This window comes from Geotrypetes seraphini, chromosome 2 (genome assembly GCF_902459505.1).
Source record: "Geotrypetes seraphini chromosome 2, aGeoSer1.1, whole genome shotgun sequence".
NCBI lineage: Eukaryota > Metazoa > Chordata > Amphibia > Gymnophiona > Dermophiidae > Geotrypetes > Geotrypetes seraphini.
The window spans coordinates 71,064,842-71,091,097 of record NC_047085.1 but is presented as its reverse complement, the minus strand read 5'-3'; the positions used below and the strand labels follow the sequence as shown (position 1 = coordinate 71,091,097).

Genomic DNA, 26,256 nt, shown 5'->3' with positions numbered 1-26,256 from the left:
TCCTCCCCGAATCTCTCCTCCCAGGGTTAGCAAGCTCAGGGCCACATCTGGAGGGCCTCTGTGCATGCGTGGATGTGACATGATGTAATGTAATGTAATTTATTTCTTATATACCGCTACATCTGTTAAGTTCTAATGACATCAAATATGCATGTGACGTCCTCAATGTCGACAGTCGCACATGTCTGGAGGCCCTCCAGCCGGGGCACCAAGCTAGTGTGCCACAGCTTCAAAAAGTTTGCAAGACACTGTTTTAAGGCCTATAGATTTTAGAACATATGCTTTTGACTCCCAATAAACACATGGTCTCCAGATGGGGTTGTTCAGGATTAAATCATATACTAGAGGTTTCTTCATTACTATTCCTTAGCAAAGGCTTCCTTCAGAGAGGGATTCACCTTGTGTTTTCTCCTTTAGGACTTCTACAACTTGCTGGACACTACAATTGAAGAACTGGAATCCTTTCTTGAAATCACTTCAAATGAACTGCTGGATTTCTTTCATGAAGGAATTGTTGAATCTCCATCTTTCTAGCAGTCTTCTCTTGGTTTAAATATTAACTCGAGTACCTAGGAGAACATCAGTAAAATTATGGTGCTAACTCCCTTTAAGTGTCTGAGTTAATATTTGAACCAGGAGAGGCCTTTCAGAGGTTCTATAATTCCTTGCTAAATTGAATCTAGCAGGAGCTCATTTGCAGTGATTTCAGAGAGAGAATTCTAATTCTACTCTCTAGCTGTGAAATTCAAATATTATTTAATTTGTTAGGATTTATTTACTAACTTTTTGAAGGAATTCATTAAAGGCAGTGCGCAGCAAGAATAAGTTAACATAAGCAATAGACAGTTAACAGTAAAAAAAAAAAAATTACAATCAAAGTATGGCATAATATGCTACATTATAACGTCAACACAATGCATGGTAAAAATAGACAGCATAGGGTGTAAGCAAAGGTGGCACATATAGATAGGTCATAACGGTGCTTGAAAATTCTCAGCTAACGTAAGAATGAATAAACATGTCCTGCTATAGTATGTGCAGCCGGCGCCATTCCTGTGTGTGTGTGGGCCCTTTTACCAAACTGCAGTAAAAAGTGGCCTTAGTGTGTCCTTCTGTGGGTCATTCTCATACACTAAGGCCATTTTTTTTCCACAGGAGTAAAAATGGCCAGTATTCCTTTCCCTTATTAATGGCAATGTACCATGGGTCTGACTAGCACAGAACTGATCTCTTTTTAGATCTATAATTCATCAAGTCGCCAGGACTCGAGCACGAGTTGAGGGCACCTAACATAACTACAGTAAAACTTTGGGTTACGAGCATAATTAGTTCCAGAAGCATGTTTGTAATCCAAAGCACTCGTATATCAAAGCGAATTTCCCCATAGGAAATAATGGAAACTCAGAATCACCTGGGGGGGGGGAGGGAGGCTTGTAGACCCGGCGCTTGTACGCACCTGGCTTGGCGTCGGGGAAGCAGGGAGAAATCGGCAGCGGTGGCTTGAGGGGGGACAGGGAGAGAGAAAGAAAGGGGAGAGATGTTGGTTGGGGAAGTCTGTAGGAGAGGAAGCATGCAGGGGTAAGAGAGAAATAAATATTGGATTTACAGTCAGAAGAAGGAAGTGCAGCTAGAGATTCATGAAATCACCAGACAGCAAAGGTAGAAAAAATGATTTTATTTTCAATTTAGTGATCAAAATGTGTCCGTTTTGAGAATTTATATCTGCTGTCTATATTTTGCACTTTGGCCCCCTTTTACTAAACTGCGATAGCTGTTTTTAGCGCAGGGAGCCTATGAGCATCGAGAGCAATGCGGGGCATTCAGTGCAGCTCCCTTCGCTAAAACCCACTATTGCAGATTAGTAAAAGGGGAGGGGGTATATTTGTCTGTTTTTGTATAGTTGTTACTGAAGTGACATTGCATATTTAAAGTCATCTGCCTTGACCTCTTTGAACCCCCCCCCCCCCCCTCCGAATATAAATGATAGTTAACATTTTCTCTTGCGTACAGTGTGCTTTGTTTTTAAAAAAAATTTTTTGTTGGTAGATCATTTTGACTTGGTCATTTTAAAAGTAGCTTGCAAGCCAAAAAAGTGTGGGCACCCCTGGCTTAGAGTTTCCCCATCTGTTGAACTCCTCCATAACAGAGCTGCAAACTCCAACAAGAATTGGCTGCAATGAAAGCAGCATCAAGGACTACAGAGCATACAGGCAATTTGTCCCCACTGTCCCAGAGAATAAAACAACCCAAGAAACAGATGGCTACAGTGGACCTGTAATTCAGAGGCATTGGCTCTCCCAATTGTTGACCATACATAATTTGTTTGCTTCATTAGAGCTTTGTGATGCTCAAGAAATAAGAACTAAGGTGGAGCCAGAGACAAGCAACTCCATTCAAAAGATATCCCCTAAAGCACTGATAAAGCAGCTCAAAACGTAAAGTTTTTCTAGGGGTCTCCATTATCAGAAGCATTAACTATTCTGTAATTTTGAGCTACCTCTTTCTGTAGCAAGAAAGGGGATCTTTAGTGGTGATTTAGACAGTGGAAATGAAGGTAGATAAAGACCATATGGATTATCTAGTCTGCCTATCCATGCCATCTGTTATCTCTTCCTCCCTTGGAGAGCCTGTGCACTTGCCAAAAGCTTTCTTGAATTCAGATAACGTTTTTAGTCTGCACCAGAAGGCTGTTCCATGAAATCACTACCCTTTACCCCTAGCAAAAGTGTAACAGGAGTAGGGAAAATAATACAGTAAATCATTTTAGTAACAAAACAGAGGGGGAGACTAGGCAAAAAGCTGTTCAGAAGATGGGAGAGCCAATAAAATATAGCTGGGAAGGCGTGAGCACGAATGCTCAGTCTGAGCAGCATAGTCTAGGATATCTAAACCCTGATGTTAGAGGTAGACTTAGATATTGTTGCTATTACAGAGAGATATGGTTCAGTGACGGTCATGAGTGAGATACAACCATACCAGGCTATAAACTGTTTAGAAAGGTTAGACCTACAGTAGTTGAAAATGTGAATGTATGAGACGGTATTAAAAATATATTTAATAAATCCTTGGAGATAGGAGAGATTCTATGGTATTGGAGAAGAGTGGATAATGTTCCCCTTCATAATATAGTGATATAGAAGATATGGAAAACTGCAAGCCGGTAAGCTTCATTTTACCGTAAAAGTAGCAAGAGTTGTTGCTAAAAGAAAGAATAGCAAACTTCTAGAATACAACAGGTTGCAGAATTCAAGGCAATATGACCAAATTAAAATCATGCCAATTAGAGCGACAAGAGAACTGGATTAATAACATGAGCTAGATGGATTTCAGTAAAACCTTTTGATATACAGTAGTTGCTCATAAATAAATTGAATGGGCTGAAGTTAGGGTCCAGAGTGATGAAGTGTATTAGAAACCGATTGACTAATGAGGGTGGTCATAAATGGAATTCACTCGGAGGAAAGCATGGCAAGATAGTGGAATGCCTCAGGAGTTGGTACTAGGGCTAATTCTATGTCATATATCCAGAGGGTTAGAAGAAAAGGTTTCTTTTTGCAGATGACATGAAGATTTGTAACAAAGTAGACACCTCAGAGGGAGTAGACAATATGAGAAGTAATCGGCAAAAATTAGAAGAATGGTCCAATATTTGGCAAATTAAAATTTAAAAAAGTGTAGTGATAACATTTATTTATTTATGGCATTTTTCCCTATCTGTCCTGGTAGGCTCACACTCTATCTAATGTACCTGGGGCAATGGAGCATTAAGTGCCTTGCCCAGGGTCACAAGGAGCAGCATGGGATTTGAACCCACAACTTCAGGGTGATGAGGCTGTGGCTCTAACCACTGTGCTACACTCCCCGGGTATAGAAATTCAAAGCTTCTGTATGTGATAAGGAGCCAGAGGCTGATGATGCATAGACCAGTAGACAGACCTTGGAGTAGTAGCTTCCAGGGGTGGAAGCTGTGTGTGTGTGATGTCTTAAGGGTCACAAGGTAGTGAAACAATGTGACAAGATGCTGGCTAAAGCCAGAAGGCAGCTAGACTGCAGAGAGATGCTAGAGAATGACACAGAGACAAGATAGACTGCAGGGACGGGACAGGGACAAGCTTTGTCCTTATGTCATTCTCTAAAAACTTGAAACTAGTATCAAAACTTAACACATCTTAGACAGTTGACAACTGAATTCTTTTAAAACTGCAGAAGCTGCTTTTGGATTAAAATGAACTACTGTTAAATTACATCATTTATGCCTTGTCTGCCTTTGATGTGGCAAACAAGAGTCTTCTTGTCTGCTCATCCGATTCCTACCACCTGCAACGTTATTTTCATCATGTGTCCAGCTGCTCAAATGTTATCTTACTGTTATTGCAACAGATTCATCCATTAAGGAATATTTAATAGACACTTTTTTTTCCTATTCATCCACTACACAATTTAGGTTATTTTCTACACCAATGTCTAAAAGTCAATCCAGTTACCTTCCCAGATGATGTAAAAACAAAAGGCAACTGAGGCCCTGATGCCCAGAGCTGCAACGCCATGGTAAAAAATACTGTGGTGGGAGTGATTTTTCCACAATAGGTAATGCTCTGCACGAATAGCTCTGACTTTAGTGTGCCACGGCTTGAAAAAAATTTGTGAGACACTGTTTTATACCATTAATTTTGTAATTAGAGATTCTCTGTGTTCATTACATTGGTGAGTCACTATTTGGAGTATTGTGTTCATGTTTGGAGGCTATATTTCATTAAGGGCTTAGGACTTGAAGTGGTTCAGAGAAAGCTGATAAATGCTAATGGATTTGCACCAAAAGATGTGTGAGAAAGATTTGAGGACCTGAATATGCATGCCCTATTGGAAAGATATGGTGCAAACATTTAAATATATGAAAGATTATTTACAAATATATATCTTTCAGACACAAGGAAATGGTAGAACTAGAGAATATGAATTGAGGGGGCAGAATGGTAAACTTAGGAGTAACATTCGGAAATACATTTTCATGGAGAGGACAGTGGAAGTAAAGAATAGCCTCTCGGTGGAGGTGGTGGGAACAGAAATGATGACAGAATTAAAAAACAAGTGGAATAAACAGAGGATCGCTATATAAAGAGGATGAAATCAAAGCAAAACTTAGATCACATTTTAAACAGGGCATAGAGGGTTGGGTACAACTCTGGCTGTCTTGTTGAGCAGATTGGATGGACCATGCAGTCTTTATCTGCCATTATTTGCTGTATATTGACCTCTAGTATTCTTAACCTCCAAATCCTCCTTTGGGATTCTCTTAAATCTGCTCTGCATGTCCTCCTTTGTGCCTCAGCATATTCCTAGGATAAAGTCTGAAAGAACCTGAGCCAAGTGGGATCATGAGTTTCAGAAATGTACTCATTTGAAAGACCCTCCCACTGGGGAATAGCCAAGATACAACACTCTTCCCTTTGACATGATACTTACAACCTGCTACTAGGAGACATAAATCTCCACCTTGAAGACCATACCTCCAATCAAGTTGAAAGCATACTCGCCTACCTCAAAGCACTAACCTATCAAATACTCAACCCCCAACCCACACACGAAAAAGGCCACCAACTAGACATTGCTGCATACATGACCCAACACCCTCACACACCTGAAATCCACATCTCAAACGGATACTGGAACCCCTCCCTCTGGTCAGATCATTATAAATACACCTTCATAATCAACTGGGCACAATGCAACTATAAACATAAACCCCACAAATCCCCCATCATAACCCGTCCAAAAATCAAACCAACCACATTCTGGGACAAAGCAGATCTCGCAATCGATCCCATAGACCCCAAAGAATTCATTCCGCAATGGCAAACATTAAGCGAAACAATCCTAAATGAGCTAGCACCAATAAAATCAAAACACAAAATCTGCAGACAATCGGACAAATGGTTCGACGCCAAATTTCTCCAACTCAAAAGGCACTGCAGACAACTGGAAAAAAATTAATCAAGATTAATCCAAAATAGCATGGAGAAGCCTAATCAAACAATACAAGACCAAGCTCAAGGAAAAAAGAAAAGATTACTACTCCAAGCTGATTGGTTTGGAGTCTATAAACACACAAAAAACTATTCAACCTAGTAAAAAACCTCACCGATAACAAACCTTACCTAGCAGTTCAAGGAAAGCACCCACCAACAGCCACTCAACTCGCTGACTACTTCAAAAACAAGATTACAACAATCAGGACTATCTTCAATAACACACACCCTCACCTCGACGAGATAACAACAACTCCCCCAATAGGAGATGCCATTGCAGCAGACCGAATCTGGACAGAATTTCCAGCAGTACACTGGTCAGACATGAATTGACTCTACAAAAAATACAGTCATGCCTCATGTGACCTGAACAACTGTCCCACGTATCTGTTAACAAATGCCACCCCCAAATTTAGGGCCAGCCTCGTGCAGTAGATCCAAATTACACTCACTGAAGGTCAATTCCGCAGCACCTAGGAGAAATCATAATCACTCCAATTGTGAAGGATCACAAAGGCCAAATAGATGACACCGCTAACTATAGACCCATCGCTTCAATACCAATATATGTCAAACTAATAGAAGGACTAGTTTCACAATACCTAACTAATTACCTGGAAGACCACAATCTTCTCCACCCTTCTCAATCAGGGTTCAGATCCAACTACAGCACGGAGACTCTACTAGTAACCCTACTAGACACAGCCCGCCAGCACCTCAGCAAAGGCAGAAGGATGCTGATGATTCAACTCGACCTGGTTGACCACACCATCCTACTACAGATACTAGAAGCCATAGGGATCGCTGGTAAAGTATATAACTGGTTCCAAGGATTCCTTAAATCCAGATCTTACAGAGTAAAGTCAAACAACCTTAAATCAAAACCCCGGACCAACCCCTGTGGAGTTCCTCAAGGCTCACCACTCTCACCTGTTCTCTTCATCCTCTTTTTATCCTCCCTTGGTTCTACCCTAGATAACCTAAATGTCACCTCATTTAGCTACGCTGACGACATCACCATACGTCTACCCTTTGAATCTCCCGACCCCACTTCTACAGAAAAATTGGAAAAAACTCTAAAAGCAGTGGAAAAATGGATGGCAGACCACAAATTGAAGCTGAACACAAACAAAAAAAAATTTCTACTGCTAGAAAAGGACAAAAAACCCTCCATCACAGAACTAGAAATAAACACCTCCAAATACCCTATACCACCCACCCTTAAACTCCTGGGAGTAACAATAGATAGATGCTGCACAATGCAGGCCCAAATCAACCAGACCACCCAGAAAGCATTTCTAACCATGCGCAATCTACGAAAAATCAGAAAATTATTCAACAAAGAGCATTATAGGCTCATAGTTCAATCCCTAGTTCTAGGTCTATTGGACTACTATAACATCCTCTACCTGCCATGCCCTGCAACAATGATAAAACAACTACAGACAGTCCAAAACACTGCACTCAGATTGATCTACTCGCTAAGAAAATTTGACCACGTCACTGCGGCCTACCTAGACTCACACTGGTTACCAATACAAGCGCAAATTCAATTCAAATTATACTGTCTATTATTCAAAGCAATAAATGGCACAGCCCCCAATTACCTAAACCAAAACCTTACCACTAGACAAAGAAGAACCAAGACTCCATTTACCTACCCCCCACTCAAGGGCACCCAGCGCAAGAAGATGTTTGACAGTCTACTAGCGACGCAAGCAGCGAAACTGGACCATACCATCTCCAACCTGCTGATAACAACAAGCGACTTCAAATCTTTTCGCAAAGAAATCAAAACCCAAATATTCAAAAAATTTATACAGATGTCATAAATCCAACCCTGGATTCCCCTTCGGGTAACTCCCCCAATCCCTCCCCCTCACCAGTTACCCTTACTCACCAAAGCCTCAAGCACGACAACTGCTGCTTCCCCAATTGTATATATATACAGGAACTGCACCATCCCCTATCTGTACATCACCACAAATTGTAAATCTACTGGAACAGCCCAATCTTCCTTGCTGTAACCCATTCCCCTTGCCTATATTGTAATTTCACCAATCTTCTTGCCTATATTGTAATTTCACCAATCTTCTTGTAACTCTCCTGGAAATGTCCAGATGATTCTTTGTAATTCCCCCTGGAAACAGCCCAATCTTCCTTACTGTATCCCATTCCCTAAATTGTAATTCACCAATCTTGTAATTCTTGTAATCTTCCTTGCTGTATCCCATTCCCTAAATTGTAATTCACCAATCTTCTTGTAATTCTCCCGAAAATATCCAGATATCTCTTTGTAATTCTCCTGGAAATGTCCAGATGTCTCTTTTGTAATCCGCCCAGAACTGCAAGGTAGGGGCGGAATAGAAGTCAATAATGTAATGTAATGTAATACTGTTTCAATAGCTCCACTAGTGTAAATAGTAGAGACACTTTTGGCTGTTAGAAATGGTTGATTGCTGTAGCTTACCCAAGGAATCCAAATAATTTTTATTGTAAAGGATTATAAGTTCAGTAGTCTTGGTTGTGCACTAGCAAACCTTTCTATGACGCCTACAGGAAGAAAATAAACTTTAGTGCTTGTGCTGCTAAAACTTTTGATTTACAGTTTTTTCATACTATTTATTTAAAAGGTGCTAAAGGACTTTGGGCTAGATTCACTAAGCAAACCGATCGTGTACTGATTGGTTTGCGACCCGATTTTACTCCGACCCGATTCACTTACTTCTGTGCCGATCCAATTCTGATACGTGCATGCAAATGAGGGCCAACAGCATATAAAATAGACAGGTTTGCAATTCACTAAAGAAATTTTTGAAAACGACTGGGCTGGCCAATCAATTTCCTGTTTCTGCTGTGGTGGCCGCAATGGAGAGATGACACCCGGACTAGTGGTAGGGTAGCTCTGTGAATCGCATTTGCTACTGCCACTTGGCAACAACTTTTGCATTGAATTAAAGGTAGATGCGGAGCTGGGGAATTAGAGAAATGCTGTTTGGGGGAGATGGGCGACAGGATTGATTCTGGTAAGGAGTAATCGGCAAAACAAATAAAAGGCAAAAGAAAAGCCAGGGAGATGTGGGCTCACCTTGCTGCCGATCTGTTCACACAGGCCCTCTCAGATGTTCACTTTGCCAACTTCTTTCTTCTGATATAACTTCCTATTTCGTGAAACAGGAAGTTACATTAGATGGAAGGACTCTGGCAGAGTGAAAGCCCGAATGGGCCTATGTAAAATAGATTGGCAGCAAGGGGGTTGGTGCTAATGATCATGAATCGTGAGTCTGTTTTTTTTTTTTTGGGGGGGGGGGGGTTTCTGGAAACGAATCGATTCATCCGAAGTGAATTGGTGGATCGGGCACCTCTAGTTAAGACCACAGGAAATGGTTAATGTTAGTTTGTCTTCTGATGTGCATGTTTGCATCTGTGCATAGCTACACAGCCAGAGTAATTGTCAAACCTGATTTAGTAATTACATTGTTGGTGTTGCAATCTATACTAATCTATGTTTTGGTCTATAGTTTTATAATTTGTATGGGATCACATTTTAGTCTGAGCTATTTTTGGTAGTGATTTGGTAATTCTAAAACCATAAAACTTTTGTGTAGGCATGTAGTAGAGCATTGCTTTTCGGCCCAGTCCTTGAGGCACAGCTAGTCCCATCAGGTTTTCAAGATATCCACTATGAATATGTATGAGTGAGATTTCCATACACTATGTCCTTGGTATATACATTATTTTAAGCATATGCAAATTGTGGATATTCTGAAAACCTGATGGGACTAGGTGTGACTCAAGGACTGGGCTGAGAAGCACTGATGTAGAGCATATTTCTTATACATATCTGTAAACTTATTTCACCCTGTTCATTAAGGTCTTTTTCAATGACTATCATTTGCATTTTTTTGTACATTTAAAAGGGCAGTTTCTTCAGAGACCTGAATAGGGTTACTTGAGTTCTGCTGTTCTCAAATGAATTCTATTTAATTGTAATTTTATAATCTGATTGTTCAACAGCCTAATGGACGGCCTCTTCATGACCTATCAGAGGAAGAAATCCTACCAGTAACTCGAAAGGAAATGTTGAAGCAGCCCCTAGATGCAGAAAAGAAAAATGAGAAGGTGGGTGCTGCCTGCTCTGGAATTTGAGAGACAGTGGGAGTGTGGCTGTGTTAGAGTAAAACATTTACCATATATACTTGAATATAAATCCATTCAAATATAAACCAAGGTAACCCTTTTTCTCCCAAAAAGGGGAAAAAAAGGTTAACTCAAATATAAACCAAACTCGGGTCAGTTTTAAAAGGTTACTGTGGAAGTGAGTGGCCTAGTGGTTAGAACTGCTGCCTCAGCACCCTGAGGTTGTGAGGTCCTTGTGACTCAGGTGAGTTGCTTGAAGGGAAATTCTCTAACCAGTGCCAAAACTTGGGCACTGGTAGGTGCCCTATCGGCAACTAAGTGAATTAGCAAGTGCCATTTGAAACTGCAATTAACATAAAATTTAAAGCACCTACCAGCGCCTAAACAGGGCCCGGAATCACGCCTCCAGAGGCACCTAATGCCAGAAGTGGCATTGCACATTGGTAAGCACTTCTGGAGGAGCAATTCATATCAAAGAAATGCTCCAGAAATGTAGACCAGGATTTTCTAGGCCTACATTTCCAGCACCTGTCTTTTCCAGAGGCACGATTCTCTAGCCGTTGCCATCTTGTGATTGCTGAGCCTGCTGAGACAGATAGGGAAACCTGATTACTATTCAATGTATTATAACCACTTTGGGTGAATCTCTTCATGAAAAGGCAGTAAATAAATTTAGCAACCAGTGTGGGAACTCATGTCAGCCATTTTGAGTAGTGAGATTGCATGGGGCAGGAGCATAGGAGGATCGCTGTTGCCATGGCTCACCAATGAAACCAGCAAAGCTTAAGGTAGGCCAGGGATAGGTCTGAGAAGGGGAAGACTTGAATTTAAACTGACCCTTTCCCCATTTATGGGCCAATTTTTTTTTTTTTTTTTTTTAGGCCCAAAAATCTAGGTTTATATTCAAGTATATACAATACTATGAATAGTTACAGAAAGCAAATTATATTACTTAATTTGTGTAGGAGCAGTGCATGTAATCTTAAGTTCACAAAATATAAGTATCATTGATCAGTTGAGCCTGGTTAATGTTGACTTCTGTGATGCATGGTTTTGTTTTACTTTTAGCACACGCTATTTTCTGACTTAATAAAAAAAATATTGACAACCACTGGATGGTGGGGGGGGGGGGTTAATCCGCCCCCACCAACCGCTTTCCTTCCTCTGTACCTCTGTAATGCTTATGGCATGAGCAACAACCCCCAACCTGCTGTTACGCCTGCATTGGCTCTTCTTCTGACATCACTTCCTGGACCCATGCCTAGGAAGTGACATCAGAGGGAGAGCTCACACAGGCGCAACAGCAGGTTGGGGGTTACAGAGGTACAAGGGAAGGGAAGTGGTGCATATGGGGGGGGAGGAGCACCACTATCCCAGGCACCTCTCACCCTACCTATGCCACTGTTGACAACTTGGAGATCTTAGTAGCTTGAGGTAATGCTTAGACATGTCTGCAGAATCCATGTGAGATTCTGAGAAATTTATTTTAAATTTGGCGTACAGTGGACTGTTCAGGACCACATGGGTTGAGCTTAATGATATACCTTGGGCTTATTTGTGATCATTTACTTAAATTTTTTTAGATGACTAACAGATGATAGGTTCCCCTGTTTTATTTAACAAATTCCTATTTACAGACTTGCAGGTGGGAACTTAGTAGCTGGAAAAAGTAGTTTTAGAACAAAATGTTTAAAAAGTATGTACTAGTGCTGCCCGATTCAGGAAAAAAAAATTTGATTCAATTCAGCCTATTGAGTCAATTTTTCAATTCGATTTTCCTGCCCAATTGGATGGTTGTTTTTTTTTTGGTTTTTTTGTGTTTTTTTTTTTTTTTTTCAAACATCCTGGTTAGTTTATTTTATCCCAGGACAAGCAGGCAGCATATTCTCACATGTGGGTGACGTCATCTACGGAGCCCCAGTGCGGACAGCTTTTCAAGCAAACTTGATTGAAGTTTCAAGTTTGCTTTGCTGCACCACGCATGTGCATGCCTTCTTGCCCACTAGAGGGCGCATCCCCACCTCGTGGTCCTCAGTTCTGTTTTTTCCACGGAGCCAGAAGCCCTGTTCGTTTTGTGCTCCATGCATTTTGGCCTTCTGTCACCGCGACTGATTGTTTTCTCTCGGTCGCTGTGCTTTCTTTGTTATTTTCTTCGTCGCGTGTACGTACTCGAAAAAAAAAATAAATAAATAAAAGTTTTCGTTCAGCTCCGGGGGCTCCCGGGAGCCGCGGCTGCGGGACCTCGTTTGTTCCCGGCCGGTTCTTTGATTCATGTCCCGCCCTTTGACGGGCTTTAAAAAATGCACCCGGTGTGATCGGTTGCTTTCTATTACCGATCCCCACCGGTGGTGCTTGCTTTGTCTGGGCGCCGAGCACCCGACTGACTCTTGTACTCGGTGCTCTACTTTTCAGCCGAGAGCTCTCCGCCGTCGTCGTGCTTGAATGGCGGAACTTTTTGCTGTGGACCCCGCGGCGGGGAAGGCCTCAATGTCGGCCTTGACTTCGGCCCCGGCCTTGACCTCGGCCTTGACTCCCTCGACCTCGCCGCTACAGCCTTCCTCGTCGAAGCCTGCGTCCTCGACCCCGAAGTCGATGGTGGGTAAGTCCTCACTTCCGTCTTCTGTTCCAGGGTCATCGAAGAAGCCATCCTCGGGCTCCTCGACGGGGGCGGGTGGGTCATCCTCGGCCCCGCCCCGAACGTCCAAGGCGGGTGCCCCACGGGAATACTCGAGACCGAGGTCGCCCTCGAGGGAGCACCCGCCGGCCCCGGACTTACCGTCCATGCTGGCCGTCCCTGTCTTTCAGGACTTGCTCCGAGCCCTGATTGCCTCGGAGCTGTCCGGCGCCCTCGCGCATCTGCAGCCGGCTTCCGCCTCAACTGCCTCGGCCTCGGCGACCTCGGCCTCGACCCCCGGGGTGGTCCCGGCCTCGAACCCGGCCTTGCCCTCGACCTCAGTAGTAGACCAGCCTGAGCGGAGTGTGCGGCCTCGGGACAAGGTGCGTAGGGTTCGGCGGATTTCTTCCACCTCTTCCTCGTCGAGGTCCTTCCGGGGCTCGTCGACCTCGGGTCGGCCTCGGGCGAAACGTCGGGCGAGAAAGCCCAAACGCCATCGGAGCTCTCCTCGACGACGCGGTCGCTCCTCGCCGACCCGGACGGAGACCCTGCGCGTCTCGGAGCTCCGCCTCGATAATCCGAGGCTTTTCCGTTCCTCTGAGGGTGGATTATCGAGGGACCCCTCGCCAAGGGGGAGGGAGCTTGCCTCGGTGCCTCGTACCCCGGGGACTTCCCAGAGGGGGTCCTCGGGGCATCGGAGGTCTCCAACCCCACCGAAGTCGTTTGGTGCGGCATCCTGGGGCTCGGAGTCTGGCACTGGTCGACCCAGGTATTCCCGTGAGGCTTCCCCATCCTTTTTGGCGGCGCGGGCCTCCCGTTCTCCTTCCCCGCCTTCGAGGCCCTCGTCCAAATTTGTTCTGGACATGGGGAGGGCATTGGATCTCGATCTTTTGTCGGGATCTCAATATACTAAGGAATTTTTGGAGGAGCAAGATCTGCCATCTCCTCCGCGAGAGTCTCCGCATCTGCCTTTGAACAAGGTGCTTCACCAGACGTTTCTGAGGAACTTGGACTCCCCTCTGACCGTCACGGCGGTTCCTTCAAAAATGGAGTTGAAGTACCGTATGGTCCCCTGTAAGGGGTTCGAGAAGGCGCAGTTGTCCCACCAATCTTTGTTGGTCGAGTCGGCGTTGAAAAAATCGCAGCCTTCTCGGGTCTCTGCTGCGGTCCCGCCTGGGCGGGAGGGGCGGACCCTGGACAAGTTTGGTCGTCGCCTCTACCACAATTCAATGATGGCAAACAGGGTCCTTAATTATGCCTTCACCTTCTCGTCCTATTTGCGGCACATGGTGAAGGCGATGCCCCATTATCACGGGGTCATGCCGGATTACCATAAGAGGGACTTTGGCAAGTTTATGGACTCCTTGTCTCAACTGCGTCTGTACCTTTTCCACGCTATTTACGACGCCTTTGAGTTGTCCTCCCGGGTCTCTGCATTTGCGGTGGCCATGCGCCGTCTCGCGTGGCTCTGCACGGTTGATATGGACCCGAATCTGCAGGAGCGCCTGGCCAATTTGCCATGTGTCGGCTCTGAATTGTTCGATGAATCACTTGAGGCGGCGACCAAACGCCTGTCGGAACATGAGCGCTCCATTGCCTCCTTGGTCCGTCCCAAACCCCGGGTGGCGACTCCGAAGCCGTTCAGACCGCCACCGCGGCGCTACCCGCAGAAGACTACGCCGGCGTTTTCCAGGCCTCCGCCTTGGCGTGCCACTCAGCAGAGCAGAGCGTCCCACCAGAAGCCTCAGGCACAAGGGGCGTCTAAACCCGCGCCGTCTTTTTGACGTGCTGCGCGGAAGGGGGCAGGCCCCCTCCGCTCTGACGCCGAACCCGCTTCCCATCGGGGGCCGGTTACGGGCCTTTCATTCAACATGGGCTCAGATAACTTCGGACGCTTGGGTGCTCCGGGTCATCTCGGAGGGTTACTCTCTCAACTTCTTGACGCCGCCACCGGAAAGCCCGCCAGACGCGGCTCCCTCCAATCGACATCAGCTTCCTCTTCTCTCGGAAGCCAGGGCCTTGTTGAGACTTCGGGCAGTGGAGCCGGTGCCCCACACACAACAGGGACGTGGGGTTTACTCCCGTTATTTTTTGGTCCCAAAGAAGACCGGGGACTTGCGCCCCATTTTGGACCTCCGGAAGCTCAACAAGTTCCTGGTCCGAGAGAAGTTCCGTATGTTGTCGCTTCCGGTCCTGTACCCTCTGTTGGAAGCAGGGGACTGGATGTGCTCCCTGGACCTGAAGGAGGCTTATACCCATGTTCCGGTGCATCCCGCCTTCCGCAAGTTTCTTCGATTCCAGGTGGGGGACTTGCACCTTCAGTATCGGGTCCTCCCCTTTGGGCTGCCTTCGTCCCCTCGAGTCTTCACGAAGTGTATGGTAGTTGTCGCAGCGGCCCTGCGGTCTCAGGGTCTGCAGGTCTTTCCCTACCTGGACGATTGGCTGATCAAGGCCTCTTCCAGGGAGGGGGCTATCTCAGCGACCCGACAGACTATCATCTTCCTTCAACGTCTGGGGTTCGAAGTGAACTTTCCCAAGTCTCAGTTGTGCCTGGCTCAATCCCTTCAGTTTATCGGGGCCGTGCTGGACACGGTTTGCCTACGGGCGTTCCTCCCGCCTCCGCGGTTGGAGGCCCTGCTTCGCCTGAGTGCCCAGATTTCGCTGCAGACTTCGGTGTCGGCACAGCGTCTTATGGTTCTGCTCGGCCATATGGCATCGACGGTGCATGTCACACCGTTCGCCCGCTTGCACCTGAGGCTTCCTCAGTGGACCTTGGCCTCCCAGTGGCGTCAGGATCGGGACCCGCTCTCCTTTCCTGTAACAGTGACTCCTTCCTTGAGACGCTCGCTCCGTTGGTGGACCAACTCTTCCAATCTTTCTGTTGGTTTTCTCTTTCTCGTCCCTCCGCATCGCAAGGTCCTGACCACGGACTGTTCGGAGTACGCGTGGGGGGCTCATCTTGATGGTCTGCGGATTCAAGGTCTATGGTCAGCGGAGGACCGTCTTTGTCACATCAATGTGTTAGAGCTTCGTGCCATTTTTCTGGCGGCTCGAGCGTTCTGCCACCTGCTGCACGATCAGGTAGTCCTCGTGAGGACGGACAACCAAGTGGCAATGTACTATGTGAACAAGCAAGGGGGGACGGGCTCTTGGTCCCTGTGCCGGGAAGCCTTGTGACTTTGGGAATGGGCGGTCTCCCAAAACATCTTCCTTCGGGCGGTTTACATTCAGGGAGAGAAGAATTGTCTGGCCGACAAACTCAGTCGTCTTCTCCAGCCGCACGAATGGTCGCTAAACTCCCGAGTTCTGCACGAGGTCTTCGACCGCTGGGGGACTCCTCAGGTGGATCTGTTTGCCTCCCCGGAGACTCACAAACTGCCCCTCTACTGTTCTCGGATGTACTCCCCGGACCGTCTCGAGGCAGATGCCTTTCTTCTCGACTGGGGAGGGAGGTTCCTTTACACGTTTCCTCCTTTCCCTCTGATCTTGAGGACGTTGGTTCATCTCAAATCGTCCAGAGCCACTATGATTCTCATTGCGCCTCGATGGCCTCGTCAACACTGGTTCTCCCTGCTCCTTCAACTCAGTGTCAGGGAGCCTCTGCTTCTGCCTGTGTTTCCCTCTCTGCTGTCTCAGACTCGGGGTTCGCTGTTGCATCCCAATCTTCAGTCCTTGCATCTGACGGCTTGGTTCCTTTCCCCTTGACTTCTGTTGCTGTTTCTCAGTCTGTCAGGGAGGTTTTGGAAGCCTCGCGCAAGGTCTCGACTTGGCTTTGTTATTCCCAGAAGTGGACCAGATTTTCATCCTGGTGTTCCTCGCACCATCTGGATCCGAGTTCGGTTCCGGTGTCTTCGGTTCTGGAATATTTGTTGCATTTGTCCAAATCTGGGCTGAAGACGACTTCCATTCGGGTGCATCTTAGTGCTATTGCTGCTTTCCATCAGCATCTTGAGGGTCGGTTTCTCTCTCTTCATCCTTTGGTGACTCGTTTCATGCGGGGGCTTGTCAATGTTCATCCTCCTCTGAAACCTCCTCCTGTAGTTTGGGATCTCAATGTGGTTTTGGCTCAGCTGATGAAGCCTCCTTTTGAGCCTATTGACAAATCTCATCTTAAGTTTCTCACTTGGAAGGTGATCTTTTTACTTGCGCTCACGTCCGCTCATCGGATTAGTGAGCTGCAGGCTTTGGTTGCGGATCCACCTTTTACTGTGTTCCATCATGACAAGGTGGTTCTTCGCACCCATCCTAAATTTTTGCCAAAGGTGTCTGATTTCCACCTCAATCAGTCCATTGTTCTTCCGGTGTTCTTTCCGAAGCCCCACTCGCATCCTGGCGAGGTGGCGCTTCACACGCTTGACTGTAAGAGGGCGTTGGCTTTTTATCTTCAACGCACTCAGTCTCATCGGAAGGTTCCTCAATTATTTTTGTCCTTCGACCCTAATCGGTTGGGACGTCCGGTTTCCAAGTGCACCTTGTCCAACTGGTTGGCTGCTTGTATTTCTTTTTGCTACGCTCAGGCTGGTCTCGCGCTGCATGGTCGGGTCACGGGACATAAAGTCCGAGCGATGGCAGCTTCTGTTGCTTTCCTCCGGTCTACTCCGGTGGAGGACATCTGCAAGGCTGTCACTTGGTCTTCGGTTCATACTTTCACCTCCCACTACTGTCTGGATACGTTGTCCAGAAGCGACGGCCGGTTTGGCCAGTCGGTTTTGCGTAATCTGTTTTCCTAAATTGCCATCCTCCCACCTACCCTTTTTTGGTTGGCTTGGAGGTCACCCACATGTGAGAATATGCTGCCTGCTTGTCCTGGGATAAAGCACAGTTACTTACCGTAACAGGTGTTATCCAGGGACAGCAGGCAGATATTCTCACAACCCGCCCTCCTCCCCGGGGATGGCTTCTTTGCTGGCTATGGAACTGAGGACCACGAGGTGGGGATGCGCCCTCTAGTGGGCAAGAAGGCATGCACATGCGTGGTGCAGCATAGCAAACTTGAAACTTCAATCAAGTTTGCTTGAAAAGCTGTCCGCGCTGGGGCTCCGTAGATGACGTCACCCACATGTGAAAATATCTGCCTGCTGTCCCTGGATAACACCTGTTACGGTAAGTAACTGTGCTTTATAGCCTCTTCCCTCCCTATGCCTTCTCCTACCCACACTGGTGCTGTGGTGTAAACAAAAAAGACTTTTCCTCCCTCTGTTAAGTCCTAGCTCACGTTCATGGTCCAACACCAGCTCTGGCAGGATACACATTTCAAACCTGACCTATTGTAATTATAAAACAGAAAATTATTTTTTCTACCTTTTGTTGTCTGGTCATTATTCAACTCATGTTGGTCCCAGGCTGTGGTTGTCTTCTGATAACTTGCTTGCCATGGTCTCCTGCCCATTTGTTGTTTTCTTCTTTCTTGGTGCTAACCATCCATCTTCCATCTCTGTCCTCCCCTTCCATTTCCCTTCCCTTCCCCAGAGGTCTGGCATCTTTCCTTTTTTTTGTCTCCATCCCCACAGCTGCAGAGATGGACCCCACCATCCCCAGATCACCATCTTGCTTTCTCTTCCCAAATAACCTCCTATCCAGTATCTCTACCCCCCCCCCCCAACACCATCCCTTGTGTCCAACTTCTCTCCCTTTCTGTTTCCTCCCTCCCTTCCATTATCCACCATCTCTCTCCCCCTCTTCTCTGTTTTTAGACCCATTATTTCTTCCCCTCCTCCCCCTCAGTCCAGCTAGAATTAAAAATTATAAAATATTGCAATCTACTTAAATATTGGGATATACCTTAAAAACTAACACTGATCAAAATATATTCCCTTTGGATAGGGGAATCTTGGCATCACTTATTTTACCCATCTTTAAGTTATATTATAAAATGAGTACTTTTTTGTTTAAATATCTCTTTCTATGTCTATGTTTAAATATGCTTTAGTATGTCTGGGCCATGCACAATCCCCATCGAGCCTACGGCAACCTAACAACATTAGTGCGAGTCACACAGGAGCCCTCAAGGATAAAGTTGGGCTCATATCCGAAATAAAAGCCATTAGTAAGCCAATACTGAAAAATTCAATATCTTACATTTAGCCACTTCAGCTACCAGGTGCTGCTGCTTCTGGCGGGTCGACTTCACGGCCAGGATCGCCTGGCTGTTCTTGAACTGCACCAGCTGCAGCATGATCTCGGCCGCGTTCCACGCAGTCAGCTGACCGGCCGGGAGTGTGTCAAAGATCATTCCTTCCTGCCCCCGTGCCTGTGAACAGACACCATGCACAAAGCCCGAACCGCCATTTTCTTGCAGTGGGTATTTTCCTTACCAGGACCTTCGGGCCACCCTAAGTACTCGGTAACCTGCGGTGACATTGAGTGATAAAGGGAGGTGGGTGGTTCCTTACCTCAGCGGGTATTGGAAAATTAATGGTGAAGTGCACCCTCGGCCGTAAGTGCTGCAGCACGGACCCTCCCCCCGTGCTGCAGCACGGACCAAATCGGCCAGGCCAATTAAAAAAAAAAACAACAAAAAATGAATCGATTCAACCGAGGTGAATTGATGTGAATCGGGCAGCACTAGTATGTACATTCATCCCATCCTGACTTATCCCTTTCCCACAACCAAAGAAATTGCTAGTCTGCTGGTGTTTATCTACATACAACTAATTTGCTGCAGTACATGTTTTTTCAAAACAATTACACTGGAAGCACTTTAATAATACATTTTTGGCACTGCTCATGAAAGTTTTTCTATTTTGAACCCATGTAAAAATCTTTTAAGCATTTCCACTGGGATGGGGAATTTGCAGTTCTTTTGAGCATCCCACTGGTCAGAATGTACATGGAAGGTTTGCCTACATACTGCCAAGGTTTGTATGCTTTATCTGCCAAGTAAAGCAAGTGGTATGTGTGTATGTGTGTGTGGGGGGGTGCTTGTTGGGAGTCACAGATGGGCACATGGTCAAAACAGATTTGATTTTTGTATAGGAAGATTGGGGTGCGAGCAGGTGCAAAGAGGCTGTTAGGATGTTTTTGTTAACTGACAATCGTATCAAGATAGAATTTCAGTGTAAAAAAATGTAATAGTGTTTGTAAAAAAGTAAAATGAGTTTGTTTTGTTCCAGCAGATTAGTACTGAATTTTAATGGGAGCGATTTTAAACATTTGCCTTTTTTTTTTTTTTGGGGGGGGGGGGTAGAACAATTGAATATTTGAATTTAGTTTCTCTCACAGAATGAATTCAATTTTTTTCTCAGATCTTTTGATAGTCTAAATTTTTTTTGTTCTAAATAAGTCTGTCTGATCATCAGCTGATTTGATTCGCAATGCATTTAGAGGAGGAACCTAATCATTAATGCAGTAGCCTGAGAACCAAGGGGACTAGATTTGATTCTCACTGCAGCTCCTTCTGACTCTGGGTGCCATTTAATCTTCCATTACCCAGGTACAAATTTTAGCTTGTGAGTCCACTAGGAATCTATGTGTAATATGTAAAGCACTTTGTACTACAGAAAGGCAGTATATCGAGAATCTAATGGACATAAATGTAAAAAATGTTTGTAGGATTTCTTAAGGCTTGAAGAGACTTTTTATTCATGTTGAGACTTAAGTGTATACATGAGGAAATACTTTTAAGCTGTGTGTGGGAACTCAAATGAGTATTTGTGCAATTGTTTCTGTATATTAGTGCTGCCTGATTCAGGAAAAAAAAAATATTGATTCGGCCTATTGAATCAATTTATTCGATTCACTTTTCCCACCCAATCGGGTGTTGTTTTCAAACATTCTGGTTGGTTTATTTTGAAGCCAACATTTCTCCCTCTCTCTCTTCTCTATTCATGTCTCCCTCCCCTCCGCCATATGCAGGATTTCTCCGTCGCACCCCTTTCTACCTCTGTTGCATCTCTTTCTCCCAATTGCAGTATGCTGCTGCAGAAGGAATCCACTCTGGATTTTTCACTCTGCCTTTTCTGTACTTCACTGGGTTCTCTAGCTCCACCTACAGTTCTTTCCTTCTACACGTTTGCCTGCAGGAGTGTTGTTCTGCTCTCTCCATTTTATTATTTTTTATTCAATGTAATTTCATCCCTTTTTGGGGTAATTTGGTGCTTGGAGCGATTTTGAAGCTCTGCCTGTTTGAGAATTCAGACTCCTGTCTATAGCTGACAGGCCGATCCCACTGGGTATCTGTTGGCCAACCTGCATAGTTTTCTCTGTAGCTCAGGGCCATCCCTGATGTGGTCTCACCTACTGTTAAGCAGGAGTCAAGTGCAGGCTGCTAGCACTCTTAGGAGGCTGAGTGGTGTCTCGCAAGGTGCCGGCTGTGTTTTCGTGCCTCCGCCCATCCCAGTGTGCATCTGTTGATTCACAGGGGTGGAGGTGTAGTCAGACTTTAGTCTGACTGGCAACCTGAAGATCAGCTTTATAGAACTATTCCCAGCATTGTGGCAATGAATTTTCTCATCCAGCTACTGAGAGAAAGTTGAAAGCAGGCTACAGCACAGATCCTGTAAGGTCATAGTGAGTACAAAGGCTGACAGCCTGTGAGAGGAATTGGGGTGGGGGTTGATTTTCTTGATGTTCCCCTGTGTTCTCCCTCTTGAAAAATCCTGAAATAGCCATTTTTAGAGTTTGGGAAGTGTGAAAAATATTTTGATTTTGGTGCAAATTTTTTGACGGTGGCCATCTTGGATTTTTAGCAATAATTCTTTCTAAAGCGCACTGCTTCTTCAAAACTGCAAATTTCACCTGGAATCCTTGGGCTCTCCTCATATGGATTCTTGCTAGGATTGCGCAAATTTATCATTTTTGGAGCATTTTTTAGCTAGGGGGCCACAGCATCCAGCTTAATCTTTCCCCTGATGAAGCAGATGACCTGGGGCTTGGCACAGCTGCTAAATCTGTTCGCTAGGCTGTGGGCCTTCCGCAGCCTAAGAAATGCAAATTTGCAGATGATACCAAGATTTGTAACAGAGTAGACACCGAAGAGGGAGTGGAAAATATGAAAAAGGATCTGCAAAAGTTAGAGGAATGGTCTAATGCCTGGCAACTAAAATTCAATGCAAAGAAATGCAGAGTAATGCATTTGGGGATTAATAATAGGAAGGAACCGTATATGCTGGGAGGAGAGAAGCTGATATGCACGGACGGGGAGAGGGACCTTGGGGTTATAGTGTCCGAAGATCTAAAGGCGAAAAAACAGTGTGACAAGGCAGTGGCTGCTGCCAGAAGGATGCTGGGCTGTATAAAGAGAGGTGTAGTCAGTAGAAGGAAGAAGGTGTTGATGCCCCTGTACAGGTCATTGGTGAGGCCCCACTTGGAGTATTGTGTTCAGTTTTGGAGACCGTATCTGGCGAAAAACATAAGAAGACTTGAGGCGGTCCAGAGGAGGGCGACGAAAATGATAGGAGGCTTGCGCCAGAATACGTATGAAGAGAGACTGGAAGCCCTGAATATGTATACCCTAGAGGAAAGGAGAGGCAGGGGAGATGTAATGTAATGTAATTTATTTCTTATATACCGCTAAACTCCGTTAGGATTCTAAGCGGTTTACAGAAAAATAGACAATAGGGTGCATTAAAATTATAAGTAAAATAGGTACTTAGAAATTCCCTTACTGTCCCGAAGGCTCACAATCTAACTAAAGTACCTGGAAAAATGACAATTAGTAGAGTAATGAAGAAATAAAATAGAGAATAGATGAGAAAAATAAGAAAATAAACATTCTAATAAGACTACAATGATCTAAAGGACTTTGAAAGGTTGAAAAAAGAGGGGAGATAAGAATAGATGCAGAGGGAGAACCGTTGAAGCAATAGAATTCTGGGGAAATTTAAATGAAATTTGAATGATAAAATAAAACAAAATAAGTGGTAAAACAATAAGTGAGATTAAAAAATATATCATAAACTAAAAAGAATTGAAAATAAAATCAGAACAGTCAAAACTGAAGTCCAGCTTGAACGGACCCCCGAGCCAACCGTTGGTCCGATGGCCGGACTGCAGCCCTCCTCCGTCGGCTCTCCCCTGCTGGAATGGGGGAGGAGCGAAGACAGTGTCGGGTGCCCTACTGGGACGGGCCCCCAAGCTGACCGTTGGTCCGATGGCCGGACTGCAGCCCTCCTCCGTCAGCTCTCCCCAGCTGGAATGGGGGAGGAGCGAAGACAGTGTCGGGTGCCCCGCTGGAACGGGCCTCCGAGCCGACCGTTGGTCCGATGGCCGGACTGCAGCCCTCCTCCGTTGGCTCTCCCCTGCTGGAATGGGGGAGGAGCGAAGACAGTGTCGGGTGCCCCGCTGGAACGGGCCCCCGAGCCGACCGTTGGACTGATGGCCGGACTGCAGCCCTCCTCCGTCGGCTCTCCCCTGCTGGAATGGGGGAGGAGCGAAGACAGTGTCGGGTGCCCCGCTGGAACGGGCCCCCAAGCTGATATGATTCAGACGTTCAAATACTTGAAGGGTATTAACGTAGAACAAAATCTTTTCCAGAGAAAGGGAAATGGTAAAACCAGAGGACATAATTTGAGGTTGAGGGGTGGTAGATTCAGGGGCAATGTTAGGAAATTCTACTTTACGGAGAGGGTAGTGGATGCCTGGAATGCGCTCCCGAGAGAGGTGGTGGAGAGTAAAACTGTGACTGAGTTCAAAGAAGCGTGGGATGAACACAGAAGATTTAGAATCAGAAAATAATATTAAATATTGAACTAGGCTAGTTACTGGGCAGACTTGCACGGTCTGTGTCTGTGTATGGCTGTTTGGTGGAGGATGGGCAGGGGAGGGCTTCAATGGCTGTTACTATGTCTTAGGGTGACTCTATGACCCAGGAACCGTCACTTTTTCTGAATTTATGAAATTTTGGAGTCTAACTCTGAGGACCAGTGTTCTCTCCCTGTGCACTCCCAATCTGCCTCCGTGGCGTGTCTCAGTGGTGTTGCTCTTTTGGACACTTTTTCGACTCAGTCTGCCGCTGTTCTTGCACTGCCTTACCCTGATCTGGGGAGATCCTGAAGCGGATAACTCGCTTGCTAACCCCTTTGCAGGTGCTGTGCTTCCCGGGGCAGGAAATCAGGGACTGTGTGATGGATATGTGGATCCCTGTAGGGGTTTGGAGCCTAAGGATGATCCCACAGTCTTGTGCTTATTTAAGTCTGCGGCTTTACCGGACCTTTGCAGGAATTCTCTTTGTCACGCAGCCGGCTTTGTCCACTTCCTCCTCCTGGCTTTGTGATGTGTGCTTGAAGTTTGCTACTTTTCCCTGGCATCCTGTTGCTTTGAAAATAGCTAGAGCTATGTCACGCTTGTATCCCTTGGCACAGAAATGTCAGTCCAGGGTGGATTCTTTGGTGGTACAAGTGACTAAACACATTTCTTTCCCCAGTGAGGGGGTGTAGTGTTAGAAGATATGCAGGACCACCCTGTGGAAGTGGTCCTCAGGAAACTCTTTGATGCAGCTGTTTTAGGCATTAAAGGTGCTTCGGCAACTACTTTTGTTGCACGCACCTGTCTCTCTTGACTGCGAACACAGAGTGAGTTGGTGGTTTTCAACTTCTTTTGGTTGGGACAGATTATATGGCTGATGTATTTTATGGCCTAAAGTGAGTTTTGGCAAAGGTGTCGGCATTCTCCATCCCTGCCCGCAGAATGCTTTGGATCAGACAATGTGCTGGTGATTACAATTCCAAGGCTACTTTGGCTAGACTGCTTTTTCAGGGGCAATTTTTGTTTGGCAAAGGTCTGGATGACCTTATGGATTCTGTGATGGACCGTTGCCCTAAGATTCTGCCTGATAGCAGACACAGACCCTTTTGGGGTTCTGGTCGTTCTACTTTGTGGCTCATGGTAATCCTGACCGTATGCAACTGCCATGTCGCAGAGATTTTCACAGGGCTTACGATGACGGTATACTGGCTACAGGCATTCCCAGCCTTCCACCTCCCATTTTGCACCCTCTGCCAAATAGGTACAATGACGCCAGGTCGAGGGATGCCTTTCTTCAGATAGGGTTATAGCTCTCGGCATTTCTTTCCACCTGGATATGCATTACATCTGACCAGTAGGATTTGAACATTATTCAGTTGGGCTACAAGCTGGAATTTGCCCGGCCTCTTGATAGATTGGTTCATAAATTCTCCTTCAGGTTGCTCGGACACAGCGCTCAAGGTTCAAGCCACCATTCAGTACTTGCTGGATATTCAAGTTATAGAGCCAGTGCTGCCCGAACACTTGGGCTCAGGCAGATATGCTATATATTTTCATGCCAAAGAAAGGATCAGAAGATTGGAGGTCTATTCTGGATATTTAGCATGTGAATGTGGTTTCGCGCTTTTGAATGGAGGCTGTGCGTTCAATCATTGCACGGAGGTGTATTTGCACATTTTTCCGGTCCACTGCAATTTTTTGCGGTTTCCTGTTCTGGCCCAATATTACTGCTTTCTGGGCTGGTGACTGCGCCCTTGACCTTCACCATGGTGATAGTTGTCATGGCGTCTTACCTGCAAAAGATGGGTCTCCAGATTCACTCTTACTTGGATGGCTAGCTGATCAGAGCTCCCTTGTTGGCTGAGGAATGGCGCATGGTTGAGCAGGTGCTCTAGGTGCTGGAGCACCTGGGCTGGATTGTCAGCTTCAGGAAGAACCATCTGACACCCATACAGTCACTGGAATACCTGGGCGTTTTCTTTGACATGGCTGCAGGCTGCGCCTATCTACCAGAAGCCTGCAGGCAGAAAATGTGTGCCCAGTTTTCTTCCCTTCTAAAGTGACTGGCTCCGTTGGCATTGGATTATCTTCAAATTCCGGGATTGATAGTTGCCACGCTGGATGTGGTTCCTTGGGTGAGGGTGCATATGTGTGCTCTTCAGCATGCTTGCTCTCGCTGGGCTCTGCACAGGGATGCTTTGCAGGCCTTTCTACCTTGGCCTCTGGAAGCCCAAGCAAGTATGGACTGGTTGCATCTCCAGTGATTGCACTATGGGAGCATACCATTACACATTGCTTCCTGGGTTGTGATGATGACAAATAACAGCTTTTGGGGTTGGGGAGCCCATTGCAATTGTTCTCCTGTTTAGGGGAGTTGGATTCCTTGTCAGCAAAATTGGAAACTCAACTGGTTGGAGCTCAAGAGTCGTTCGGCTAGTTCTGATTAGATTGCAGAAGACTCTGGAGAGCCAAGCGGTCAGGGTCTTCTCCGACAATATGATGGCAGTAGCCTATGTCAATCGCCAGGGAGGGACCAAGAGCACTCATCTAGCTGAGGAAGCCTGCCTTCTTTTCCTTTAGGCCAGTGGTCTCAAACTCAAACCCTTTGCAGGGCCACATTTTGGATTTGTAAGTACTTGGAGGGCCTCGGAAAAAAAAAAAATTAATGTCTTATTAAAGAAATGACAATTTTGCTTGAGATATAACTCTTTATAGTTTATAAATCTTTTCTTTTGGCTAAGTCTTAATAATAATATTGTAATTTATAGCTAAAGAGACATATGATCAAGAAAC

General features: G+C 45.8%; 1 protein-coding gene across 3 annotated transcripts in view; it reads left to right on the top strand.

The window, feature by feature from the left end:
* The window catches only part of MTDH (metadherin), a 119,595-nt gene that overhangs the window by 7,491 nt on the left and 85,848 nt on the right, over positions 1-26,256 (top strand). For all 3 annotated transcript variants that reach the window (XM_033933161.1, XM_033933159.1, XM_033933160.1), the window contains exon 2: positions 10,044-10,148. In XM_033933161.1, the coding sequence (XP_033789052.1) occupies positions 10,044-10,148 (105 nt within the window). The remainder of the gene's footprint in view (positions 1-10,043; positions 10,149-26,256) is intronic.